Here is a 24,254-nt window from a genome sequence, read left to right as displayed (position 1 = left end):
CTTTGTGTTGTTGTGTGTGTTCTCCATGTCTTTGTGTTGTTGTGTGTGTTCTCCATGTCTTTGTGTTGTTTGTGTGTGTTCTCCATGTCTTTGTGTTGTTTTGTGTGTGTTCTCCATGTCTTTGTGTTGTTGTGTGTGTTCTTCATGTCTTTGTGTTGTTTGTGTGTGTTCTCCATGTCTTTGTGTTGTTTTGTGTGTGTTCTCCATGTCTTTGTGTTGTTTGTGTGTGTTCTCCATGTCTTTGTGTTGTTTTGTGTGTGTTCTCCATGTCTTTGTGTTGTTGTGTGTGTTCTCCATGTCTTTGTGTTGTTTGTGTGTGTTCTTCATGTCTTTGTGTTGTTTTGTGTGTGTTCTCCATGTCTTTGTGTTGTTGTGTGTGTGTTCTCCATGTCTTTGTGTTGTTGTGTGTGTTCTCCATGTCTTTGTGTTGTTGTGTGTGTTCTTCATGTCTTTGTGTTGTTGTGTGTGTGTTCTCCATGTCTTTGTGTTGTTTTGTGTGTGTTCTCCATGTCTTTGTGTTGTTTTGTGTGTGTTCTCCATGTCTTTGTGTTGTTTTGTGTGTGTTCTCCATGTCTTTGTGTTGTTTGTGTGTGTTCTTCATGTCTTTGTGTTGTTTTGTGTGTGTTCTCCATGTCTTTGTGTTGTTTTGTGTGTGTTCTCCATGTCTTTGTGTTGTTTGTGTGTGTTCTTCATGTCTTTGTGTTGTTTTGTGTGTGTTCTCCATGTCTTTGTGTTGTTTTGTGTGTGTTCTCCATGTCTTTGTGTTGTTTTGTGTGTGTTCTCCATGTCTTTGTGTTGTTTTGTGTGTGTTCTTCATGTCTTTGTGTTGTTTTGTGTGTGTTCTCCATGTCTTTGTGTTGTTTGTGTGTGTTCTCCATGTCTTTGTGTTGTTTGTGTGTGTTCTCCATGTCTTTGTGTTGTTTTGTGTGTGTTCTCCATGTCTTTGTGTTGTGTATGCACTGAGCACTGAGCTGTCCACACTTATCTTTTTAGGGTCAAAGAAGAACAAAAACCTCAGCCGGCACAGTAAGTAACACATTACCCAGAGTGCTCTAGGCTTTGACACTTCTTCCTGTTGGTCAATGTGGCTTTCTGTCTCAGCGGGTCCCGCCCCTTCTCCCCTGGTATTGGCTCGCCCTGGTGCGTCATTTGCATTCTGATTGGCTTGTAAGGGAGCTTCACCTTTAGGCTCCTTACTTCCTCATCCATGTGTGAACTGGGTGCTTCTTTTCAGCTACCTTCTGTTCTGCATTGTGTCCAAATCTACCTCTAAACACAGCAACTATCTGATCGATATGTAAACGTTATACTACTACTCTACTACCACCTTCCTAACTATTGGCTGACCATTCAATGCAATTCCCATTTCCATTGGCTGTAGCTTCTTTCCTGCTTTTATACTTCCTCTCTTTCTCTGTTGTTGTGGATGTGGTTGACTGTCCCTCTTTCTTGGTCTGCTGTGATCACAGTGAATGTCCCTGCTAGGCTTCCGTACAGTACCGACACTCTGACTTTGTGTAAGCCTTGCTGGGTGTGTGTGCTTTAATGGGGGATTCCCTTGTCTCAGCCAGCCCAGACTATGTGTTGATTCTTCATCTTTCTGTGGTGTGGTGTACAGTCACGTTGTTTGCTTACTTATTTGAACAGGTGGTTTAGTCCCTTTAGTGGGATCACTGAGCTGGTAAATAACGTTCTGCAACCGCAGCAAAAGTCCCAAAATGAGAAGGAGCCTGAGCCTGTGTCTGAGCCTGAGCCTGTGTCTGAGCCTGAGACGTAAGTAAGATGTGCACTGTCTGCCCCTGAACCAGACAGTTACTGTAGTAGGCCTAAACATACAGTATGGCTGACTAGTGTGGTCTGTACAGTATGTTTGACCTCTGACCTGTCAGATACTACCAAGAGCATAGGCGTGAGTCTCAAGTTTGGGGAAGCTCATTTTCACCATAAAAATTATCCTTTATAATAAATCATTCCATGCATCATCGCTTTTACAGACTTATGTAAGATAGTCTACTATTCATAATGTGATGAGTACATTGGATAGTCATAATTTATACCAATAATATAACTCAATCACTGTTTGGGAAATATGTGGCCTTTTATAAACACTTTTCATCCAGTTCTACTACACTATACAACTGGAGTTTTATTTTATTTTTTTATTTAACCTTTATTTAACCAGGCAAGTCAATAACAACAAATTCTTATTTATAATGATGGCCTGGCAAGAGGTAAGAAGCAAAAGGCCCCCTGGGCTGGGACAAAAAAACTTTGTAAGCCAAAACGGACAACACAGACAGAAGACACTGGCAATAGCACAAATTCAACAGCAAACAAACAGTGTGTGTGTGTGTGTGTGTGTGTGTGTGTGTGTGTGTGTGTGTGTGTGTGATGTGTGTGTGTGTGTGTGTGTGTGTGTGTGTGTGTGTGTGTGTGTGTGTGTGTGTGTGTGTGTGTGTGTGTGTGTGTGTGTGTGTGTGTGTGTGTGTGTGTGTGTGTGTGTGTGTGTGATGTGTGTAAAGCAACGCAAAATATTGACATCGGGTGACAACTAGAAGGAATTACATGTCTCAACAACCTGTTCATCAATTTGCCCAATGACCTCCTCCAGGGCCACCAGGTCCTTGAGTTTCATGTTGGCTTGGAGGGAATTCCAAGACAAGGGGCTGAGTAATGAAAGGACCTTTTCCCATGCTCAGTTAAAATGTTCGTGACTCTTAGCCTGAAACAAATTTGAGATCTGAGCTTGTATGTGTTTTTATTTCAAGCTAGAAGAGAGGATAGATAAAATGGCAGTTTTCCTAAAATAACCTTATAAATGAGAACGTACCAGTGTTAGAGCCTGCGTGTTGCTAGTGATGTCCACCCGACGGATCGCAATAGAGAGTTAGATAGACATCTCTGATTGGTGACAAAACTAAGGGCTGCATGATACACAGTCAAGAGCCTTCGGTGTAGAGCTTGAGGCTCGCGCATAAATAGCTGAATCTTTTTATTACGACAAAAATTACAGGGTAGTTTACACTCTGCTGACTGACCAACAGATCAATAAAAACGACGTTGTCTGCAACTATCTAATCGGCCTACGAAAAGAGGAGACAGAAATACAATATGGAAGAGGAAATTATTGTCCAAAAAACAACCTTTCAAGTGGTACTGACCTAATGATAAAGACTGAATATGCGCACTCACCGTGGATACGGCCGATGCTCCGCTAAAATAGGCTACTGTTCGCTCAAATAAATTGATCATTTTGATAACAGACAGATTAGTCTTTTCATGGTCTTCTCCTTACAGCAATAGCCATTTGCTTTTCAAACGATGTTTTCCCGCGATTGCATTTTGAAATATTGCAGTATGCCTGGCTGTGGGCCTCTCTTCCACTGGCATTCGCAACTCAACGATCATTTATTCGGTATTTGCCGTGCACGCTGCCCAGATTGAGGATCCTTCAACAGGCAATGTGATGTAAAACAATCCACAGATTATTATTTTAAATACGCTTTTTGGTGTTGTCCTGATTTTATGTATTTCTGTATATACAGGATTAGCCTAATTAGGTTATATACTTTTGGCAATGTAATTACATTTACTTTAGGAGAAACCCTATGGATGCGCTGCCAACGGCCAAGAGTCAAGTTTGCTTTCAAAGGATACTTTTGGACAGCTGAAGCAAGCACATACTTTTTCTTCAGGAAAATGACCATATCATTTAGGATTATTTTACTATGGTGAAGAACACAAGAAATTGGATCTATAAAATGCATGACATATTTTTGGATTAAGTGACAGCCATTTACATTTGAAAACTGTAATAGATGATATCGGTATTGCATTGTGGTTGAATAAATGCATCTGACGTGCACTGTGACTGTGCTACATCACAGAAACATGACATCAGATGGTGACATCAATGTTATGTCACCCAGTCTGACATCCACAAGGAACACAACTTTAAACATGTCAAAGGCATGTCTTGATAAAATAACCTCCTGAGTTCATACTTAAGGCCAACAGGCAGACATGTATTGAGTTTCTGGTCTTGGCTGGGTGCTGGTAGGGATACTATGTTAACTCTGTCATACAGTATACAGTAGAGTCCAGGGCAGGGCTCATGTTTCAGAGGTAAGAAGGGTCGGATAGACAGCCAGACCTGGTACAATGAACAGCATATGATTACACGTCAGCTGTGTCATGCGCGTTTGACCAGGTTTGACCGAGGGGGAGACGGATGGGGAACGGGAGCCATCCACCAGCTGCCTGAACCTCTCAATACCCCTCTCTCCTCCCCCTCCCCTCCCCCCTCTACTCTATTCCTCTCCCTCTTTTCCCTGGCCATCTCCTCTCCCTACCCCTCCTTTCCCTCTCTTCCTCCTTCTCCCTACCCCTCTCCTCTCCCTAAACCTCTTCCTGGTTTAGGGAGAGTTGCATCTTCAATGGCAGCTCTCTAGTGACTCTCTCTAGTGAATCTAGGAGCCTCTATAGGCCCTCTAAACCAGAGTTTTTCAAACTTTTTGGGGTCAGTAACCCCTTTTGTGATAGCAAATTCATCAGGGACCACCTCATAATTCGAGTGAGATAAAAATAGCAAGGAGTTTTACTATGACTTCGGTAGTGCATGGCCGGACAAACCAAGTCTCAGGCCGTGGGAAGAAACATTTTAAAGACCCATTGGCATCGGAGACCAAAAAGTTGCAGTTTTCAAGCTAATTTCCTGCAGTTTTAGACATTTTGTCATGGGACAGAGAGATGTTTTGTTGTTACAGTGTCTAAGCCAATATCCTGCAATTCTATACATTTTTCCATGAGGCAGAGAGAAAACGTAGCGGTTTTAAAGCTTAAAGCCAGAGTCCTTCATTGAAACTATAACAAAGCGGGCATTCCGCCTCTGTTTTGGTAAAAAGCTGAGGGATGGGCCTAGGGAAATGTAACCACTCTCAAATTCATAGACAGAGCTATGGATTCAAGGACTGACCATCCATGATATCAAAATGATAGTTTTATCAATGTTCTGAGACTACACAGTGTTTGTTACATTTACATTGTTTACAAACATTGGAGTAAAACAAGCAATTTTGGGTTTTGATGGGCTAAGACAGTTGAACTAAACTCATGAGGCATTTATAAGTTATATTCTTCAAGACTAATTGAGTATATCATGGTATTCCATACCAAAAATGGATGTAGCAACTAAAGATTCTAGTTTTAGAGTTCAGTGCATTTAGGTAAAAACTTTTTTTTGCGGAATACAAGAACATAATACAAATAGTATTAAGTTGAAAACATTTTAATTGGTGGGGCACTGTGGATACCAAGATCCCTGTGAGCCTCCCAAGCCCATGTGACCCAGGGTTAAGAACACAAGTTGTAGATGAATTATATTGCATTGTATTTTATTGTATTGTATTACACCTTCTAAACTTATTCCACAGATCCCTTGTGTTCAGTAAATAGAGACAGTAGTAGCCCAGTGTTCATCCAGAGTGGGTACAGCAGCGTGGCAGTGTGACACAGAGAGGTGCCATCCAGGGTTCCGTCTCTATCTAGTGTTCAGCAGGGGGATAGTCATCAGACAAGGCCCAGCCACATCGAGTCACCCGCCAATTACATTTGGGATCTAAATAAAAGGCCTGTTTGTGGGAAAGAAGAGGCAGCATGTTTATCACCTACGCGACACCAAGCCATGCATACGGACGGTAAAATGATAGCTCTGGTTAATAATTCACGTGACTAATGAATGTTGCAGGGGAAAATGTGGAGACGAAACCAATTCTAATCGCCATATGAAGTCAGCCAGGGTTTTAGTTTCCAAGGATACACCTGATTGACATGCATGCTGGTCTGTCTGTGTGAGGTAGCGTTTCAGGGTCCTCTGGTCCTCAGGTCCGGTTGGACCTGCCATGTGCGGGTGCATTGGGAGAGTATAGGACAAGATGACACTGAATGTACATCTAGTGTTTTGAGCAGGCGGTGCAGATTAAAAAAAGAATGTTGAGCTAAAAGCTTCCTTCCAAATGGCCCCCTTTTCCTTATTTGGCACCCTTTTCCCACAGGGCACAGGTCTAAAGTAGTGCACTGTGTAGGGAATAGGGTGCCATTTGGGACGCATACAAAGACTTTGCCCACTGGGATCTATGTTCCATTCTGGTTCGTAGAAACAATGTCTGAAGACTTGAAGGGTCGGCGTTGTTTCAGTAACCACATGGAGCCTACCCAATAGTCTGCTTCCTCTGCACTGTCTAAAGGCACTGTTAGTCCGATGGTTGGATGGATGCTGTAGTGTGGGCTACCCAGTCATGATGTTGTTGCTGTGAAAAACAGATTTGATGTGTTCTTTCCACTGAAGTGCGGGCATTGACATTCGGAGGGCTGTACTGGCTTACGTCTTGGGCCCCGCCCTGAAATAGAAACACGGGTACAAATGATTCATTAAACGCCGGGAACCTGAGTAAGTGGAATTAAGTTAGGCTCTTAAACTTACAATGCAAACTCTATACCTTCCTACCTGGCCCGCCTTGTTTCAGTAAAGATGGGTGCAGCTCTATGTGAATGGAGATCTATAGTAACGGTACAACAATGCAATGCAGAACATACTCTGAAACATTTCCAACTCTGACGGTTGTATGTATCAAACTGTAGGTTATTTGGTTTACAAAACCTTTTGGTTACACTTTCTATAAGTGTATATAATCAAGGCCATTATAAAGCATGTTTCTCATAGAAAGTGTTCCCTACATTTCTCTTAGAAAGGAATCAGAGCTACATACGCCGCTTTGCTGTCTACCAACACTAATGGACTTCACACAACATCCTGCAGTTAGCTACAGCACATTGACATCTGAAATGACTTCCTTTCCCCTGAAGTGCATTGTTATGCTCTGGCAAAAGTAGTGCACTTTAACGGGACTAGGGAGACATTTAGGACAGTTTCTGTTCTGAACTGATCTTTTCCTAACTGTGCTCCTCTCTTGCTTCTTTCCTTCCTTGCAGGAAGCTGCACCAGCAGTTTGAGAGCTACAAGGACCAGGTGAAGAAGATGGGGGACGATACAACCCCGCAGACGGGGACGACAGGAGAACCCCAGAAGAACCCCAACGACTCTCCTACCTGCGGGATTTGCCACAAAACCAAATTTGCTGACGGCTGCGGCCACCTCTGTTCATATTGCCAAACGAAATTCTGTGCTCGGTGCGGAGGACGAGTGTCTCTGCGGTCAAATAAGGTGAGGAGGTTGAGTCTAGCTACCTCTGTTTGTCTGTGTCTATGAACGCACGCACACACACATACACACTTGCATGCATACCTGTCAAAAATGTTTTGTAATGATTGTCCTCTTATAAGATTACACACACACACACATAGGCACACACACACACATAGGCACACACATACACACACACACACACACACACACACACACACACACACACACACACACACACACACATACACACACATACAAATCTGGAAATGTTTTTGTAATGATTGTTCTCTTGTAAGATTACAGTGAGAAGGTGGAAGTAATTTGTCAATACAACACATTTTATACAATCCCATGCAGGCCAGTGCAGTCCAGCTGTCATGAGAGAGTGGTTTTTTGCTGCTACTGTCTCTCTTGGGTCCCAAAAATAGCCTGACTAGTCCATCCATTTCTGTCTCAAATCAAATCCTCCACTGGGTTATGAAACATTAGTGTGAAATCAGAAACTGGGCCTCAAGCCAGATACAGACAGTGATGCAGCTCACAACACATCCCTACTGATGATCTATACCATGTACCAACTCCTACCGATGTTTCTCCCATTCATACTCTCTGCATTACTTTGTTAGACTCTGACTGTTAATGTGGTGAGGGATGATTCTAGATGCAGTGATTTCTTCAGGTCTTGTTTTCAGTTTGGCGTCAGGTAGCCTAGCGGTTAAAAGTGTTGGGCCAGTAGCCAAAAGATTGCTGGTTTGAATCCCAGAGTATATGTGCCCTTGAGCAAGGCACTTAACCCTAGTTGCTCTGGATATGAGGGTCTGATAAATATGTCAAATGTAAATATTTTTCTTTACCACTGGGGGGAGCTTCTCCCCTGGCGTCTCACGACAGCCCTAAATCTCATGGCTGCTGTGTATTACCTTGCTGCTCCACTGTCTAACTAACTAACCTTGTTGTGAAATCCTCCTACAGAGTAAGCCTATACATATTATTATCTGAGTGTTTATGTTTGGTGCCGTCCAATACCCTCACTGTCGGAATGCGATGTGTCAAAGTGTACTAATGTCACTCACAATCTTTCTCCCCTTTCCTTTCCTCCTCTCTCTCTCTCTGTCCCTGTCTTCCACTCCCTCTATCTCTGTCTGCTGCATTCCTGCTCTCATGGAATTGCAACAGGAGGACAAAGTGGTTAGCAAATCCTTTTCCAACCTTTTTCGCATCTCGAATAAGAAAAGTCTGAATAGAAGCATCACTCCTTCGCCCCCATAAGATGCTTCGCAGACTGTAATATACACATACAGTACCTTGAATACATGATTTTTGACCAATCACATCTGTGAGTCAATCATATCATGTTGAAGTCCAGATCAAAATGGAATATACAGTTGAAGTCGTAAGTTTACATACACTTAGGTTGGAGTCATTAAAACTTGTTTTTCAACCACTCCACAAATTTCTTGTTAACAAACTATAATTTTGGCAAGTCGGTTAGGACATCTACTGTGTGCATGACACAAGTAATTTTTCTAACAATTGTTTACAGACAGATTATTTCACTTATAATTCACTGTATCATAATTTCAGTGGGTCAGAAGTTTACATACACTAAGTTGACTGTGCCTTTAAACAGTTTGGAAAATGTCATGGCTTTAGAAGCTTCTGATAGGCTATTTGACATCATTTGAGTCAATTGGAGGTGTACCTGTGGATGTATTTCAAGGCCTACCTTCAAACTCAGTGCCTCTTTGCTTGTCATCATGGGAAAATCAAAGGAAATCAGCCAAGACCTCAGAAGAAAAATTGTAGACCTCCACAAGTCTGGTTCATCCTTGGGAGCAATTTCCAAATGCCTGAAGGTGTCACGTTCATCTGTACAAACAATAGTATGCAAGTATAAACACCATGGGACCACACAGCCGTCATACCGCTCAGGAAGGAGACATGTTCTGTCTCCTAGAGATGAACGTACTTTGGTGCGAAAAGTGCAAATCAATCCCAGAACAACAGCAAAGGACCTTGTGAAGATGCTGGAGGAAACAGGTACAAAAGTATCTATATCCACAGTAAAATGAGTCCTATATCGACATAACCTGAAAGGCCGCTCAGCAAGGAAGAAGCCACTGCTGTAGGAGGGACTGGTGCACTTCACAAAATAGATGGCATCATTAGGAGGAAAATTATGAGGATATATTGAAGCAACATCTCAAGACATCAGTCAGGGAGTTAAAGCTTGGTCGCAAATGGGTCTTCCAAATGGACAATGACCCCAAGCATACTTCCAAAGTTGTGGCAAAATGGTTTAAGGACAGCAAAGTCAAGGTATTGGAGTGGCCATCACAAAGCCCTGACCTCAAACCCATAGAAAATGTGTGGGCAGAACTGAAAAGGCGTGTGCGAGCAAGGAGGCCTACAAACCTGACTCAGTTACACCAGCTCTGTCAGGAGGAATGGGCCAAAATTCACCCAACTTATTGTGGGAAGCTTGTGGAAGGCTACCCGAATCGTTTGACCCAAGTTAAACAATTTAAAGGCAATGCTACCAAATACTAATTGAGTGTATGTAAACTTCTCACCCACTGGGAACGTGATGAAAGAAATAAAAGCTGAAATAAATCATTCTCTCTACTATTATTCTGACATTTCACATTCTTAAAATAAAGTGGTGATCCTAACTCACCTAAGACAGGGAATTTTTACTAGGATTAAATGTCAGGAATTGTGAAAAACTGAGTTTAAATGTATTTGGCTAAGGTGTATGTAAACTTCCGACTTCAACTGTATAAACTATATGGCAGAAAATATTTTTCGGTATCTTTGTTCCATTTTCAATGCAAAGTTTGGACCAAATCCCTGTCAAAGTTTTCCCTAAACAGCTATGACTGAGCTGAATGAGCTGAGAGTCCACCTCCACTGGACCTTTTGTCCGTCGGCTGCCAATGTTGCCTGTCTGTCTTTGTTGTTGACTGATTATGGGTGGAGGATGGGTTTCCCCCAGAGTTGTAGCCTACAGATGGTGTTGAGTGGTGGCTGTGGGCTGGCAGGAGGCAGCAGCAGCAGTAGGGTTGGGACAGTGTGATGAGTAGTGGGAGTGTTGGCAGATCTGCCCTGGGATCAGATCAAAGGATAGGAGGATAGGCCCACTGCTGCCCTGCCCACTGTTAGCCTGGTATTGTAGCTATCTGTATTCTTGGCCATGAAAATACATTGGTTGCATCCCAAATGGCACATGCAGCTAAAGTATTTGAAAGGAAAACTGTTGTTATTACTGGTCTGGAGGTGGAGGAGGTACAGTAGAGGGATGGAGATGGATGGATGGATGGATGGATGGTGGGGGTTGAGGTGGAGATAGATATAGATGGATGGATGGTTGAGGTGGAGGTGTACATACATTCAGTAGATGTGCTGCTGTCTCAGCCAGAGCGACACAGTTTACACAGACACTGCCTCCCCTGTATCTGGTTGCAGGGCTCCAAGCCCTCACGGAGCCCTCAGGGCCAGCTCATCCAGGGGTGTGGTTCCCAGACAGGGCTGAGTGACCAGATAGTTTTTCAACCCAAGGAGGGGGATGTCACTGGGGGCCTGACTGCTATGCCTCTGAGGGCAGGGCCCATGGACCTAAAGGATGTCTCAAATGGCACCCTATTCCCTATATAGTGAACTACTTTTGACCAGAGCCTTTCACATGTTGGACACAATAAAGCCCTTTCATGTTTACAAACACACGCCGCGTGCACACAGACTCACACACAACAATTTTCAGAGTCTCATAATAAGAATAGATGTTATGTTATTGCAAGTTCATTAACTAAGACTATATAGCTCAGTTGGGGATGTTTTGGTCAGCCCATCCACCTGCAGTAGCTTGTCACGTCTGAAAGCTTGTGTGTCAGTCAAAGAGGTGCTTGTGATGGTGGTGAAATCTGTTCTTTTTCCATCAGTATTCTCTTTCCTTCCCACAACCAGTGGCAGCAGTGACGAGTGATCTCTTGTTCTGTGAAACAGCATCAATATTTACACGCCTCAGTGTCTGGGGCCTCTAACAGAGCTGTTGGACACTGGAATACGATAGGACAGACTTGCTGCTGACAGTTTCACAGAGAGGCAGGAGAAGAAGCAGGAGTGAAGATTTGAGATGGATTTGAGCTACATTAGACTGAGCCCTGGGATGATTTATTTTCTTATTTAGTCTAGTATAGCCTATCAGACTCACGGTTATGACAATAAAATATGATATTTTGTTATATATCTTTGCTTGATATTAGCCTACAGCAAAGAGGTGAATGACATCCAGTCTGATAAGACAGTACTGAGGGCCTTTATGTGTAACCACAGGTCAGTCTAGTCTAGGCTCAGCTGCTACATAGTAGAAACATCTTATACCAGGAAGGATCTTGGAGATATAGATGGAGTCTTTGAAAGACATACTGTGCACTATGTACATTTTTGAACCCCCAGAATCCTCCTCCCTCCTCAGTCCTTAAAGGAGGACTGTTCACCATTTCAATTCCTCTGATGTTGCTCAAAAATGCCTCAGGATTCAACAGTCTCCTGAGACCAAGTCATTCGTGATTAAAGCGACTTTTGAGGACATCACATGTGCTGTGGTGATCTTGGGTCTCAGCTCTCATTCACTCTGCTGCAAATGAACAGAACTCACACTTATTGGATCTTTCTGGCCTCATCAAAGTAAAAAAAGCCTAATATTCCAGTGAATTTAGAAGATCCCGTTGTTGTGGCGCATCAGAAATAGCTTGGTAAGTCCCTGAGCGTCACGGGCGTGGAACGGCACACATTGGATTCTTTGAGCACAGTTGGGCGCCCAGCACCACGGGGGGACGCGCTGCATTTATAATGAGCTCGAATAAGCCTCGGTAGCGGGAGACTCACACCCGCATCTATTAGTAATGAAGACTTAACTAGTAGGCCTAATACAGCGGCGGTAAAAACATGATTGCACGTTTTCTTGCTCACTCTTGCACATCTTTCCTCCCATGAAGCTGCTTCTGTATGCTTATTTTTTGTGTGCCGCGTTTCAAAATTGGAATCCTTTACTGCATTTATGAAGGGGCTGTAGCGTTTTCTATTTGACATCGTGGCAGACGCGTATTTTGTTATTTTCTGTAAATAATCTGTTTAGAAAATAATTATGGTTGGAACATAAGACTGTCTGACTGGGTGGTATTATTTGCAGCCTGGACAAATCACATACATTATTAGCATCGCGTAACCTTCACGCGGGCTACATTGAGCAGAGATAGCTGCCTGCCTGTTGTCCGACTAGGTACTGTCCGCGGTGCTGAACGGTGTTGAAGGTCGGCGCCTGTCTTGTTTCCTCGGTTCTTCCTGATTTTACTGCACGCTGCCCCGTAACATTTCCACCAAATTAGGATTACATACGCTGTTTTTCTGCGCGGACACGGTTCTTCCCGTCGTTACCATGGGTAAGCTAAATGTAAAATTGATTGTCTTGGCTTGGAAGTCATTCAATACGATGGGCTCACAATCAGCCGTTTGGATACTGCATGCACAATGCACATGTAGGCTATAGACTGTTGTGCACTGTCTGCATAAGTAGTCAGAGTATTTTAATGTAGATGATAATACGACCAATGATGAATGAATTGTAGGCTATTATGAATGCCTACATGTTATAAACACCTTGTTATAGCCTAGGTGAGGGCACGTAGTCTGAATACGTTTATATGGATTTTTTTAGTCTTATGTAGTGCTCATTTTCGGTGAAAGTTCTCATTAGATCATGTTCTCTGAAATTCTGAATATATATGGTCATTTCTAAAATGTATGTGAAACGGTGAACAGCTCTTTGATAAGCCGACTTTGCATGCCAAATGCTCAAGTCAGACCAAAAATAGACTTTGGCTTTGTAAATAATGTCACAGGGCTTAGGGGGGTCTGTGAAAGACATCTGCCATCTCTCTGTGTGAATCCAGTCTCTCCATTTCTCAAGCCGCTCTCATCATTCTCTCTCACGTCTTTCTGAACTTTGGTAAAATAAAGGGGCATACATTTATGCATCAAGTCTATTATTATTACCGCGCGCCCGACACACTAAATTTAGAACCTCATTAAAATGTGATGCACCACGTGCCAGGCAGTGTTTGAGCATGTGAGAGTCGGCTCTTCTTTCATCTCTATTTAGGCTACACCGTTTCATGAAATATACTTTAATAAATGTTTCCCTCTGTCTTTTTGAGATCTTTACACACACCGATTTAGAAGAATGTGGTATATTTCATCTTAGGTAGGTTATATATCTTATATCACACATGTTTTAATAACACATAAAAACGTGTGTTGCATGGGGGAAAAGGAGTGCAGGATGATTGAATAGGTTCTGTATGTTTCAGACACTGTCGGTTCAAGTGCAAACTCAGTTTCAAAGCCAAGATGTTCCCAGACATGTTCCCTTTAACATTGAGTTTTTAATGAGCTCAGTTAAGTTCAGGCCAGGTGAACTGGGAGGGAAACGGGCAATATGATACCGATGACAGTCTATTCACCATCACATGAATATTTGACCATGACGCACATCTCTTTATAGTATGTGATATTTGTGTTCTCTGAATGCTGTGAACAAGATACAGTAACATCTGATGGTTGGGAATGCGTTTAGTCTGAAGGATATGATACCAGGTATGTGTTTTTGTCTCTGAAAAGAACAGTGACTATTTGGACTCAAGTAATGCAACAATGGTTGCAATTCTCTTAAAAGTTAAAAATGGTCACCGTGGTATTTTCATTGTCCTATAGCTTTGAAGTTTGATAATATCATGCTCCACTCGACTGTATTGGTAGGATGCTGTTGTAGTGTAGTGCTGCTTCTTGGCCACAAGAGAGCGCTCATTGACTGAGTATTGGCTACTGGAACATATGCATCACAAAGAGGCGATCGTCTCCTCCCTCCCCTATTAACTTTACTTGATGTAGTGTAGCGTCACAGGCTTGACAGCTAAACACAGCTCAGCACAAACTGGGATAGCTGAAGGCTGCTCTCTCTCTATCTTAAAGGAGTTTCAGTCAATGCTGTAAATCGTCTTTTAGAAAGTGATGAACATACACTAGATTGGTAATCGAAAGCACCACCACAGCACCACCCTTGAAAAAGGCTATAGCAGTGTTCTGCTGTAGAGATTTGCAACACATGAGGTTGTCTGAACGCTAGGCCTGCTCATTTTAGATAAAAGTTATTGATTCAAGTCCAGATGGATTAAATGGAGTAAATAGATGGAATAAAATATGGGGTATAATATCTTTGCATGGGACCAAATGCAAATGAAAAAGATGATTAGGATGTATTAAGTTTAAATGAAAAAACATTAGATAACAAATGACATATCAATCTAAACAGCTTGATGGTACCCATCGAAACACATCAGTAGCCTACAGTACCTATGCTCCAGCACACCCTGCAAACAAGAACAACTATTAAATTGATCATAGTGATTCAGGAGTAGCATTAAAACAGAACAATATGCTTCACCAACATTAGACAACTATACAGAAAACCCAAACACAAAATCCTGAAATAAGTTAGTTAAATCAATGAGAGAATAGTCAGATGAACTGATAACTAAAATAGCAGTGCAGATAGCACTATTTTGCTAAGTGCAGAGATGTATTATAAGTAATGAATGTGTAGGGGACGTCTGAAATTCTACAGACTTTGTGGTGCAGCAGAAAGATCAGCAAACCCCAAACTGGAGGTTGTGAGTTCAAATCCCAGGTGGGGTCATATTGAAAAGTCCGTGCTAAGTGATCATGTCAAATGTAATCATGTTGTCATTGATAGGGGCAGCAGGTTGTTAAGAGTGTTGGATCAGTAACCGAAAGGTCGCTGGTTTGAATCGCCAAACTGGTAAGATGGAAAACGCTGCAGTTCTGCTCTTTAGCAAAACTGAAGAGCACAACTGCTTCCCGGACGTCAATTAAGGCAGCCCCCTGCACCTCCCTGTTTCAGAGGGGTTGGGTTAAATGCGGAAGACACATTTTGGTTGAAGGCATGCAGTTGTGCAACTGACTAGGTATCTCCCCGATTAAAGACTTTTACACTATTTTAGCTGAACAGCGTACCACTTACCTTAAAACCCCATACCATATCATTACTTTCCTGGGACAAACTGGGAACTAGACAAAACCTTCAGGGGACCATGACACAACATCCAAAGAACGTCCTAAAAACGTCCTTGGGGACGTTCCCTGGACAAACTGTGAACTAGACAAAACCTCCAGAGGACCATGACACAGCGTCCCAAGAACATTCAGGGAACATTCAGGGGACCATGATAGAATGTCGTAAAAATGAGAACTATAAAAAAGTCCCCCAGAGAACATTCCCTAGGGATCATCACGCAGCATCCTAAGGCCTAGTAAAATGAAAGTCCTGAGAACATACTAAAAAGGTCCTGAAATGGTCATCAGCGATGTCCTGGGAATGTACAGGGAACTAGACATCGGTCCCTCAGAGAACATCCCCTTGGGACTATCACGCAATGTTCTTAGAATGTTCTCAGAACGTTAGTGGGATAACTTTGCGCCAAAACCCTTAAGGGACCTAATGGGAACATCGCCGAATGTCCTCAGGACGTCCCTTGTTTGCTGGGACATTTAGTGGGCTACATATGCCATTTCTATTCCTCCGCTAGGTTTGGAGCACTAGGTTTTTTAATGTTCTATATTTGGGTGCAGGTTCAATGACTATGAAATGTGCAAACACAGGGAGAAATGGCCCAGCCTGGGGGGGGCTGTCCCTTCCTCTCCCCTTCCTCCCCGACACCCGTCCCCCTGACTGCTCTCAGGCGTGAAGCGGTGGAGAAGGAGGGACTGCAGTCTGGCTGCAGTGAACACACCTCTGGCAATCAGCACAGCTGCTTGACCTGTGTGTGTGTGTGTGTGTGCATGTGTGTATTTGTATGTGTATGTGTGTTTGGTTTAGGGACTATTACAGATGCTAACAGTAGTCTGTCAGAGTGGGCCAAACTCACGCTCTCTGCTGCATCACTGGACGGACTGTTAGAGCACATGCTGTGTGAGTGTGTGTGTGCTGACACCACTTCTATGTGACTAAGGAGTATGGCTTCGACCTTAAACCTTATCATTAAATAATCTCTACTGTGATCAACCACTGCTTATATTTTCTACCATTTTCACTTTTTAGTGCGTTAGTCATCCAGGTTGTTTGTGTGCAGACCAGATGCTACACCATATAGTCCTGTATAGGAACGCTGTGAGGCTTAGTAGGGCTCAGTATTCATTTGACCTATGTGTGTATGTCTTCCTGGTCTGTTTTGGAATACTAATGTACTATCAGGTATGCACTGATGAGATAAAGAGCCCACTGCATGTACAGTCTGAAGCTCAGAATGTGGTTCATTATTATTGGCAGGTTGGAGAACTGACTCTTGTGAGCAGTAAATAAGTAGGTCATGTCGTTTCATGCTGGCTGATGTACAAGGCTCTCTCTATCTGGGAAAGAACTGGGCTATGTTAAGCACAGAGGGAGATTGGAGTAATGGACAAGAAGTGGGACCTGGTGTGGAGGTAGTGTGTGCGTGTGTGTGTGCGTGTGCTTGTGACTGGTATGGAGGTTGTGTTTGTGTGTGTGCGTGCTTGTGACTGGTATGGAGGTTGTGTTTGTGTGTGTGCGTGCTTGTGACTGGTATGGAGGTTGTGTTTGTGTGTGTGCGTGCTTGTGACAGGTATGGAGGTTGTGTTTGTGTGTGTGCGTGTGCTTGTGACTGGTATGGAGGTTGTGTTTGTGTGTGTGCGTGTGCTTGTGACTGGTATGGAGGTTGTGTTTGTGTGTGTGCGTGCTTGTGACAGGTATGGAGGTTGTGTTTGTGTGTGTGCGTGCTTGTGACTGGTATGGAGGTTGTGTTTGTGTGTGTGCGTGTGCTTGTGACTGGTATGGAGGTTGTGTTTGTGTGTGTGCGTGTTCTTGTGACTGGTATGGAGGTTGTGTTTGTGTGTGTGCGTGTGCTTGTGACTGGTATGGAGGTTGTGTTTGTGTGTGTGCGTGCTTGTGACTGGTATGGAGGTTGTGTTTGTGTGTGTGCGTGCTTGTGACTGGTATGGAGGTTGTGTTTGTGTGTGTGCGTGCTTGTGACTGGTATGGAGGTTGTGTTTGTGTGTGTGCGTGCTTGTGACTGGTATGGAGGTTGTGTTTGTGTGTGTGCGTGTGCTTGTGGCTGGTATGGAGGTTGTGTTTGTGTGTGTGCGTGTGCTTGTGACTGGTATGGAGGTTGTGTTTGTGTGTGTGCGTGCTTGTGACAGGTATGGAGGTTGTGTTTGTGTGTGTGCGTGTGCTTGTGACTGGTATGGAGGTTGTGTTTGTGTGTGTGCGTGTGCTTGTGACTGGTATGGAGGTTATGTTTGTGTGTGTGCGTGCTTGTGACTGGTATGGAGGTTGTGTTTGTGTGTGTGCGTGCGTGCTTGAGAAGTATGGAAGTAGAGTGTAGCCGCCGCCCGGTGGTTCAGACATCTGATTGTCTGGGATGATAAGGAGACAACCTCTCATTGGTCATGCCATGGCCTTCCGAATATGACCCCTAGCCAGTTAGCCAGCCAGTTAGTCAGCCAGTTAGTCAGCCAGTTAGCCAGCCAGTTAGCCAGCCAGTTAGCCAGCCAGTTAGCCAGCCAGTTAGTTAGCCAGCCAGTTAGTCAGCCAGTTAGCCAGCCAGTTAGCCAGCCAGTTAGCCAGCCAGTTAGTTAGCCAGCCAGTTAGTCAGCCAGTTAGCCAGCCAGTTAGTTAGCCAGTTAGCCAGCCAGTTAGCCAGCCAGTTAGCCAGCCAGTTAGCCAGCCAGTTAGTTAGCCAGCCAGTTAGCCAGCCAGTTAGCCAGCCAGTTAGCCAGCCAGTTAGCCAGCCAGCCACTAAGTCAGTGGAGGGTTGTGTAGTGTGCTGTGTAAGCCCAACCCAGCCAATAGTAATCACAGTAATGCACTCTAGTACTGAGTCAGCTCAATGCTCTGACTACAGGACCAGGGCCAGAGTCAGGCTATAGCTAGCGGCTGGAGGACACTGCTGCTGGGTTGAGTGCAGCTGATTGCCTGTCTGCTGTATCAAATCAAATCAAATCAAATTTATTTATATAGCCCTTCGTACATCAGCTGATATTCTCAAAGTGCTGTACAGAAACCCAGCCTAAAACCCCAAACAGCAAGCAAAGCATGTGAAAGAAGCACGGTGGCTAGGAAAAACTCCCTAGGAAAAACTCCCTAGAAAGGCCAAAAACCTAGGAAGAAACCTAGAGAGGAACCAGGCTATGAGGGGTGGCCAGTCCTCTTCTGGCTGTGCAGGGTGGATATTATAACAGAACATGGTCAAAATGTTAAAATGTTAAAATGTTCATAAATGACCAGCATGGTCAAATAATAATAATCATAGTAGTTGTCGAGGGTGCAACAAGCACGTCCGGTGAACAGGTCAGGGTTCCATAGCCGCAGGCAGAACAGTTGAAACTGGAGCAGCAGCACGGCCAGGTGGACTGGGGACAGCAAGGAGTCATCATACCAGGTAGTCCTGAGGCATGGTCCTAGGGCTCAGGTCCTCCGAGAGAAAGACAGAAAGAGAGAAAGAGAGAATTAGAGAGAGCATATTTAAATTCACACAGGACACCGGATAAGACAAGAGAAATACTCCAGATGTAACAGACTGACCCTAGCCCCCCGACACATAAACTACTGCAGCATAAATACTGGAGGCTGAGACAGGAGGGATCAGAAGACACTGTGGCCCCATCCGATGATACCCCCGGACAGGGCCAAACAGGCAGGATATAACCCCACCCACTTTGCCAAAGCACAGCCCCCACACCACAAGAGGGATGTCTCCAACCACCAACTTACCGTCCTAAGACAAGGCCGAGTATAGCCCACAACGATCTCCGCCATGGCACAACCCAAGGGGGGGGCGCCAACCCAGACAGGAAGACCACGTCAGTGACTCAACCCACTCAAGTGACGCACCCCTCCCATGGACGGCATGGAAGAACACCAGTAGGCCAGTGACTCAGCCCCTGTAAAAGGGTTAGAGGCAGAGAATCCCAGTGGAAAGAGGGGAACCGGCAAGGCAGAGACAGCAAGGGCGGTTCGTTGCTCCAGCCTTTCCGTTCACCTTCACACTCCTGGGCCAGACTATACTTAATCATAGGACCTACTGAAGAGATAAGTCTTCAGTAAAGACTTAAAGGTTGAGACTGAGTCTGCGTCTCTCACATTGGTAGGCAGACCATTCCATAAAAATGGAGCTCTATAGGAGAAAGCCCTACCTCCAGCCGTTTGCTTAGAAATTCTAGGGACAATTAGGAGGCCTGCGTCTTGTGACCGTAGCGTACGTGTAGGTATGTACGGCAGGACCAAATCGGAAAGATAGGTAGGAGCAAGCCCATGTAATGCTTTGTAGGTTAGCAGTAAAACCTTGAAATCAGCCCTTGCCTTAACAGGAAGCCAGTGTAGGGAGGCTAGCACTGGAGTAATATGATCAAATTTTTTGGTTCTAGTCAGGATTCTAGCAGCCGTATTTAGCACTAACTGAAGTTTATTTAGTGCTTTATCCGGGTAGCCGGAAAGTAGAGCATTGCAGTAGTCCAGCCTAGAAGTAACAAAAGCATGGATTAATTTTTCTGCGTCATTTTTGGACAGAAAATCTCTGATTTTTGCAATGTTACGTAGATGGAAAAAAGCTGACCTTGAAACAGTCTTGATATGTTCTTCAAAAGAGAGATCAGGGTCCAGAGTAACGCCGAGGTCCTTCACAGTTTTATTTGAGACGACTGTACAACCATCCAGATTAATTGTCAGATTCAACAGAAGATCTCTTTGTTTCTTGGGACCTAGAACAAGCATCTCTGTTTTGTCCGAGTTTAAAAGTTGAAAGTTTGCAGCCATCCACTTCTTTATGTCTGAAACACAGGCTTCTAGCGAGGGCAATTTTGGGGCTTCACCATGTTTCATTGAAATGTACAGCTGTGTGTCGTCCGCATAGCAGTGAAATTTAACATTATGTTTTCGAATGACATCCCCAAGAGGTAAAATATATAGTGAAAACAATAGTGGTCCTAAAACGGAACCTTGAGGAACACCGAAATTTACAATTGATTTGTCAGAGGACAAACCATTCACAGAGACAAACTGATATCTTTCCGACAGATAAGATCTAAACCAGTCCAGAACTTGTCCATGTAGACCAATTTGGGTTTCCAATCTCTCCAAAAGAATGTGGTGATCGATGGTATCAAAAGCGGCACTAAGATCTAGGAGCACGAGGACAGATGCAGAGCCTCGGTCTGACGTCATTAAAAGGTCATTTACCACCTTCACAAGTGCAGTCTCAGTGCTATGATGGGGTCTAAAACCAGACTGAAGCGTTTCGTATACATTGTTTGTCTTCAGGAAGGCAGTGAGTTGCTGTGCAACAGCTTTTTCTAAAATTTTTGAGAGGAATGGAAGATTCGATATAGGCCGATAGTTTTTTATAATTTCTGGATCAAGATTCGGCTTTTTCAAGAGAGGCTTTATTACTGCCACTTTTAGTGAGCTTGGTACAGATCCGGTGGATAGAGAGCCGTTTATTATGTTCAACATAGGAGGGCCAAGCACAGGAAGCAGCTCTTTCAGTAGTTTAGTTGGAATAGGGTCCAGTATGCAGCTTGAGGGTTTGGAGGCCATGATTATTTTCATCATTGCGTCAAGAGATATAGTACTAAAACACTTTAGTATCTCCCTTGATCCTAGGTCCTGGCAGAGTTGTGCAGACTCAGGACAATGGAGCTTTGGAGGAATACCCAGATTTAAAGAGGAGTCTGTAATTTGCTTTCTAATGATCATGATCTTTTCCTCAAAGAAGTTCATACATTTATTACTGCTGAAGTGAAAGCCATCCTCCATTTGCGAAGGCTGCTTTTTAGTTAGCTTTGCGACAGTATCAAAAAGAAATTTCGGATTGTTCTTATTTTCCTCAATTAAGTTGGAAAAATAGGATGATCGAGCAGCAGTAAGGGCTCTTCGATACTGCACGGTACTGTCTTTCCAAGCTAGTCGGAAGACTTCCAGTTTGGTGTGGCGCCATTTCCGTTCCAATTTTCTGGAAGCTTGCTTCAGAGCTCGTGTATTTTCTGTATACCAGGGAGCTAGTTTCTTATGACAGATGTTTTCAGTTTTTAGGGGTGCATCTGCATCTAGGGTATTGCGCAAGGTTAAATTGAGTTCCTCGGTTAGGTGGTTAACTGATTTTTGTCCTCTGACGTCCTTGGGTAGGCAGAGGCAGTCTGGAAGGGCATCAAGGAATCTTTGGGTTGTCTGAGAATTTATAGCACGACTTTTAATGCTCCTTGGTTGGGGTCTGAGCAGATTATTTGTTGCAATTGCAAACGTAACAAAAAAATGGTGGTCCGATAGTCCAGGATTATGAGGAAAAACATTTAGATCCACATCATTTATTCCATGGGACAAAACTAGGTCCAGAGTATGACTGTGGCAGTGAGTAGGTCCAGAGACATGTTGGACAAAACCCACTGAGTCGATGATGGCTCCGAAAGCCTTTTGGAGTGGGTCTGTGGACTTTTCCATGTGAATGTTAAAGTCACCAAAAATTAGAATATTATCTGCTATGACTACAAGATCCTGCTATGACTACAAGATGCTGTACGTCACAGCTGTCAATTAGTCTGTCAGTCACTGGCCATCAGCCTACAGGCTGAGTTCCTTATGGACCCTGATGCCCTGCACCATACTCCCTCAGAGAGAGAGAGAGGCGCCAGGCAGCTCAGGTGGCTGCCCATTTCTTCCTTTCCACTAGGCATAGCTCCTCCTCCAGACTAGGGAGGGCGGTTGTTAGGGCAGAGTGAGGCTGGATGAGCTGCCTCTGAGGCGGAGTGATCAGGTTGCATCCCAAATGGCACCCTATGCTAAATATGGTGCACTACTTCTTGATCAGGACCCATAGTGCACTATGTAGGGAATAGGGTGCCATTTGCGAAGCAGGCCAAGGCTTTGAGGGCGGCTGTGCTGCTTCTGAGGTGGAGTGATCAGGGCTTTTGTCGGCTCCTGGATTTATGAGGCTAATGTGGAGGGAGGGGGCTGCAGATCACAGTTAGTGCTACTTCCTCTGTAGAGCTGCTGAACACAGTCTCTCTCCATCCCTCTGCTATACACACAGCTGTATTAAACAGTAGGGCTGCAGCTAGCTTCCTGTTTAGATTCAGTTACTTACAGTATTGTGCACCACAAAGTTAGTACCATAGAAAGAGAATTACTAATTAATTACTCTGTAACCACCCACTACCAACCCATTGACTTGAACGGGGATACCTGTTCTAGTGATTTTATTTTTATGGCTGGTACCCCATATAAGCAAGTGGTGTAGGTAGGTACACTCTTAGAAAAAAAGTGCTATCTAGAGCCTTACAGGGTTCTTTGCCTGTCCCCATAGGAGAACTGTTTGAGAACCGTTTTCCACAGAGGGTTCTACCAGGAACCAAAAATGGTTCGACCTGGAAGCAGAAAGGGTTCTCCTATGTGGGCGGCCGAAGAACACTTTTGGAATCCTTTTTTCTGAGAATGTAGATCATATGAACTTCAGATTCCTCATCATACTCACAGGCTGTCCAGTGAACTCAACATTATGTCCTCGATTGAATATGGTCCTACATACAATCCTAATATTCTCTCCCTCCTAAACACTTGCCCTAAGGCTACTGTATGTGTATGCAATATTATCAAATCATTCATATCCTCATCTGTATATTTACAGTGTTTCCTACAACATCTAGCAGGTCCAAGTATCCTTTTTTAATGATACTTGGCACGTCTCCTCTAGGGGTTGATCCATTCCATGACACCTTTCATTGTATTTCATTGCTGTAAGCCCACCACCACCACCACCATCCCCACCACTGCAGATATCTAACCCCCTCTCTCCTCTGTGTACAGGTTATGTGGGTATGCAACTTGTGCCGAAAACAACAAGAAATCCTAACCAAGTCGGGGGCGTGGTTCTACAGCGGCGCCGCAGGGCCACGGGGCGTGTCTGAGGGCCCCAGGGGTCGACGTCACGAGGAGGCCCCCCAGGAGAAGAAGGCCAAACTGCAGCAGGATCTCCTCTACCAGGGGCCCCTAGAGGACATATCAGCAGACAGAAGCAGACCTCTCGGACTCCCCAGACAAGGCCCCCTCAACAACGGCTCAGGGCTGAGGCTCTCAGGTCCAGGACAGGACATAGACAGGTGAGTCCAGTGTGTGTGTGTGTAAGGTTGTGTATGTTAAACACATTTGAACAATTCCCTCTGGGATTTGAGCTGGATTTAAAATTTTGATCATTATTGTGGAGGAAAACTGTCTGTTAAAAGTGAAACCTGTTAGAGGAGAGTGGGGGAAGTTGAGCCACCCCTTGTTTCTAGGAAACCATACACAAAATGAATAATGTGACCAAATATTTAGTATGAGGTCATCATTTCATAGATTCTGTGAAGGAAGAAAGCACATGGAAAATTGATAAGGAAGTTAGGTAAGAAATTAATTAATTAATTAATGTAATTCATTTATTATGTTATAGGTATCATGATGCTTGTATCTAAACCAAAGAAGATAGTTTTATACATCAGTTGGGGTCTCTATAAGCTTCAATATGAGGTCCTAAACCTAGCATGAAAGTGCATCCTTGTAGCTGTGATGGATAATATTGTCAAAATGTTTGCCTTTTTGGGGTAAGTTGAACCAATGGCCACCATACACCATACAAATTATGATTACATTTAGTCAGTTTTATGCATAATATACATAGTATTTTTGCAATGTGTCATGCCTACAGTATGAACTCAGGAGTGCATTTTTATTGTTACAGAGCAGACATCCTCATGTCCTGTGTACACAAATGTAAAACAAGCAGGGGTTTAGCCCCCCCTTGAGGTTCTTGAGAGAGCAGCCAAGGAAGTGAGAGAAAGAAAGAAGTCCATTTGAGCAGCAGCAAGGGATGAACAAATAGACTGAATTACACATGGACAAAACAAACAAGAAAATGTACCTGTGCGAAACAGA

General features: G+C 43.9%; 1 protein-coding gene across 8 annotated transcripts in view; it reads left to right on the top strand.

Annotated features, from left to right (window-relative positions):
• Window positions 1–24,254, top strand: part of LOC106579570 (regulating synaptic membrane exocytosis protein 2) — a 222,934-nt gene that overhangs the window by 34,299 nt on the left and 164,381 nt on the right. For 7 of the 8 annotated variants that reach the window (XM_082961802.1, XM_082961794.1, XM_082961791.1 and 4 more), the window contains exons 2-3: window positions 6,991–7,222; window positions 23,151–23,443. In XM_082961802.1, coding sequence (XP_082817928.1) covers window positions 6,991–7,222; window positions 23,151–23,443 — 525 coding nt within the window. Of the gene's footprint in view, window positions 1–6,990; window positions 7,223–12,040; window positions 12,646–23,150; window positions 23,444–24,254 lie in introns of those variants that run through there. The other variant, XM_082961806.1, reaches the window with a different exon arrangement.

This window comes from Salmo salar, chromosome 02, assembly GCF_965601325.2.
Source record: "Salmo salar chromosome 02, fSalSal1, whole genome shotgun sequence".
Lineage (NCBI taxonomy): Eukaryota > Metazoa > Chordata > Actinopteri > Salmoniformes > Salmonidae > Salmo > Salmo salar.
This window is presented reverse-complemented; position numbering and strand designations above follow the sequence as displayed.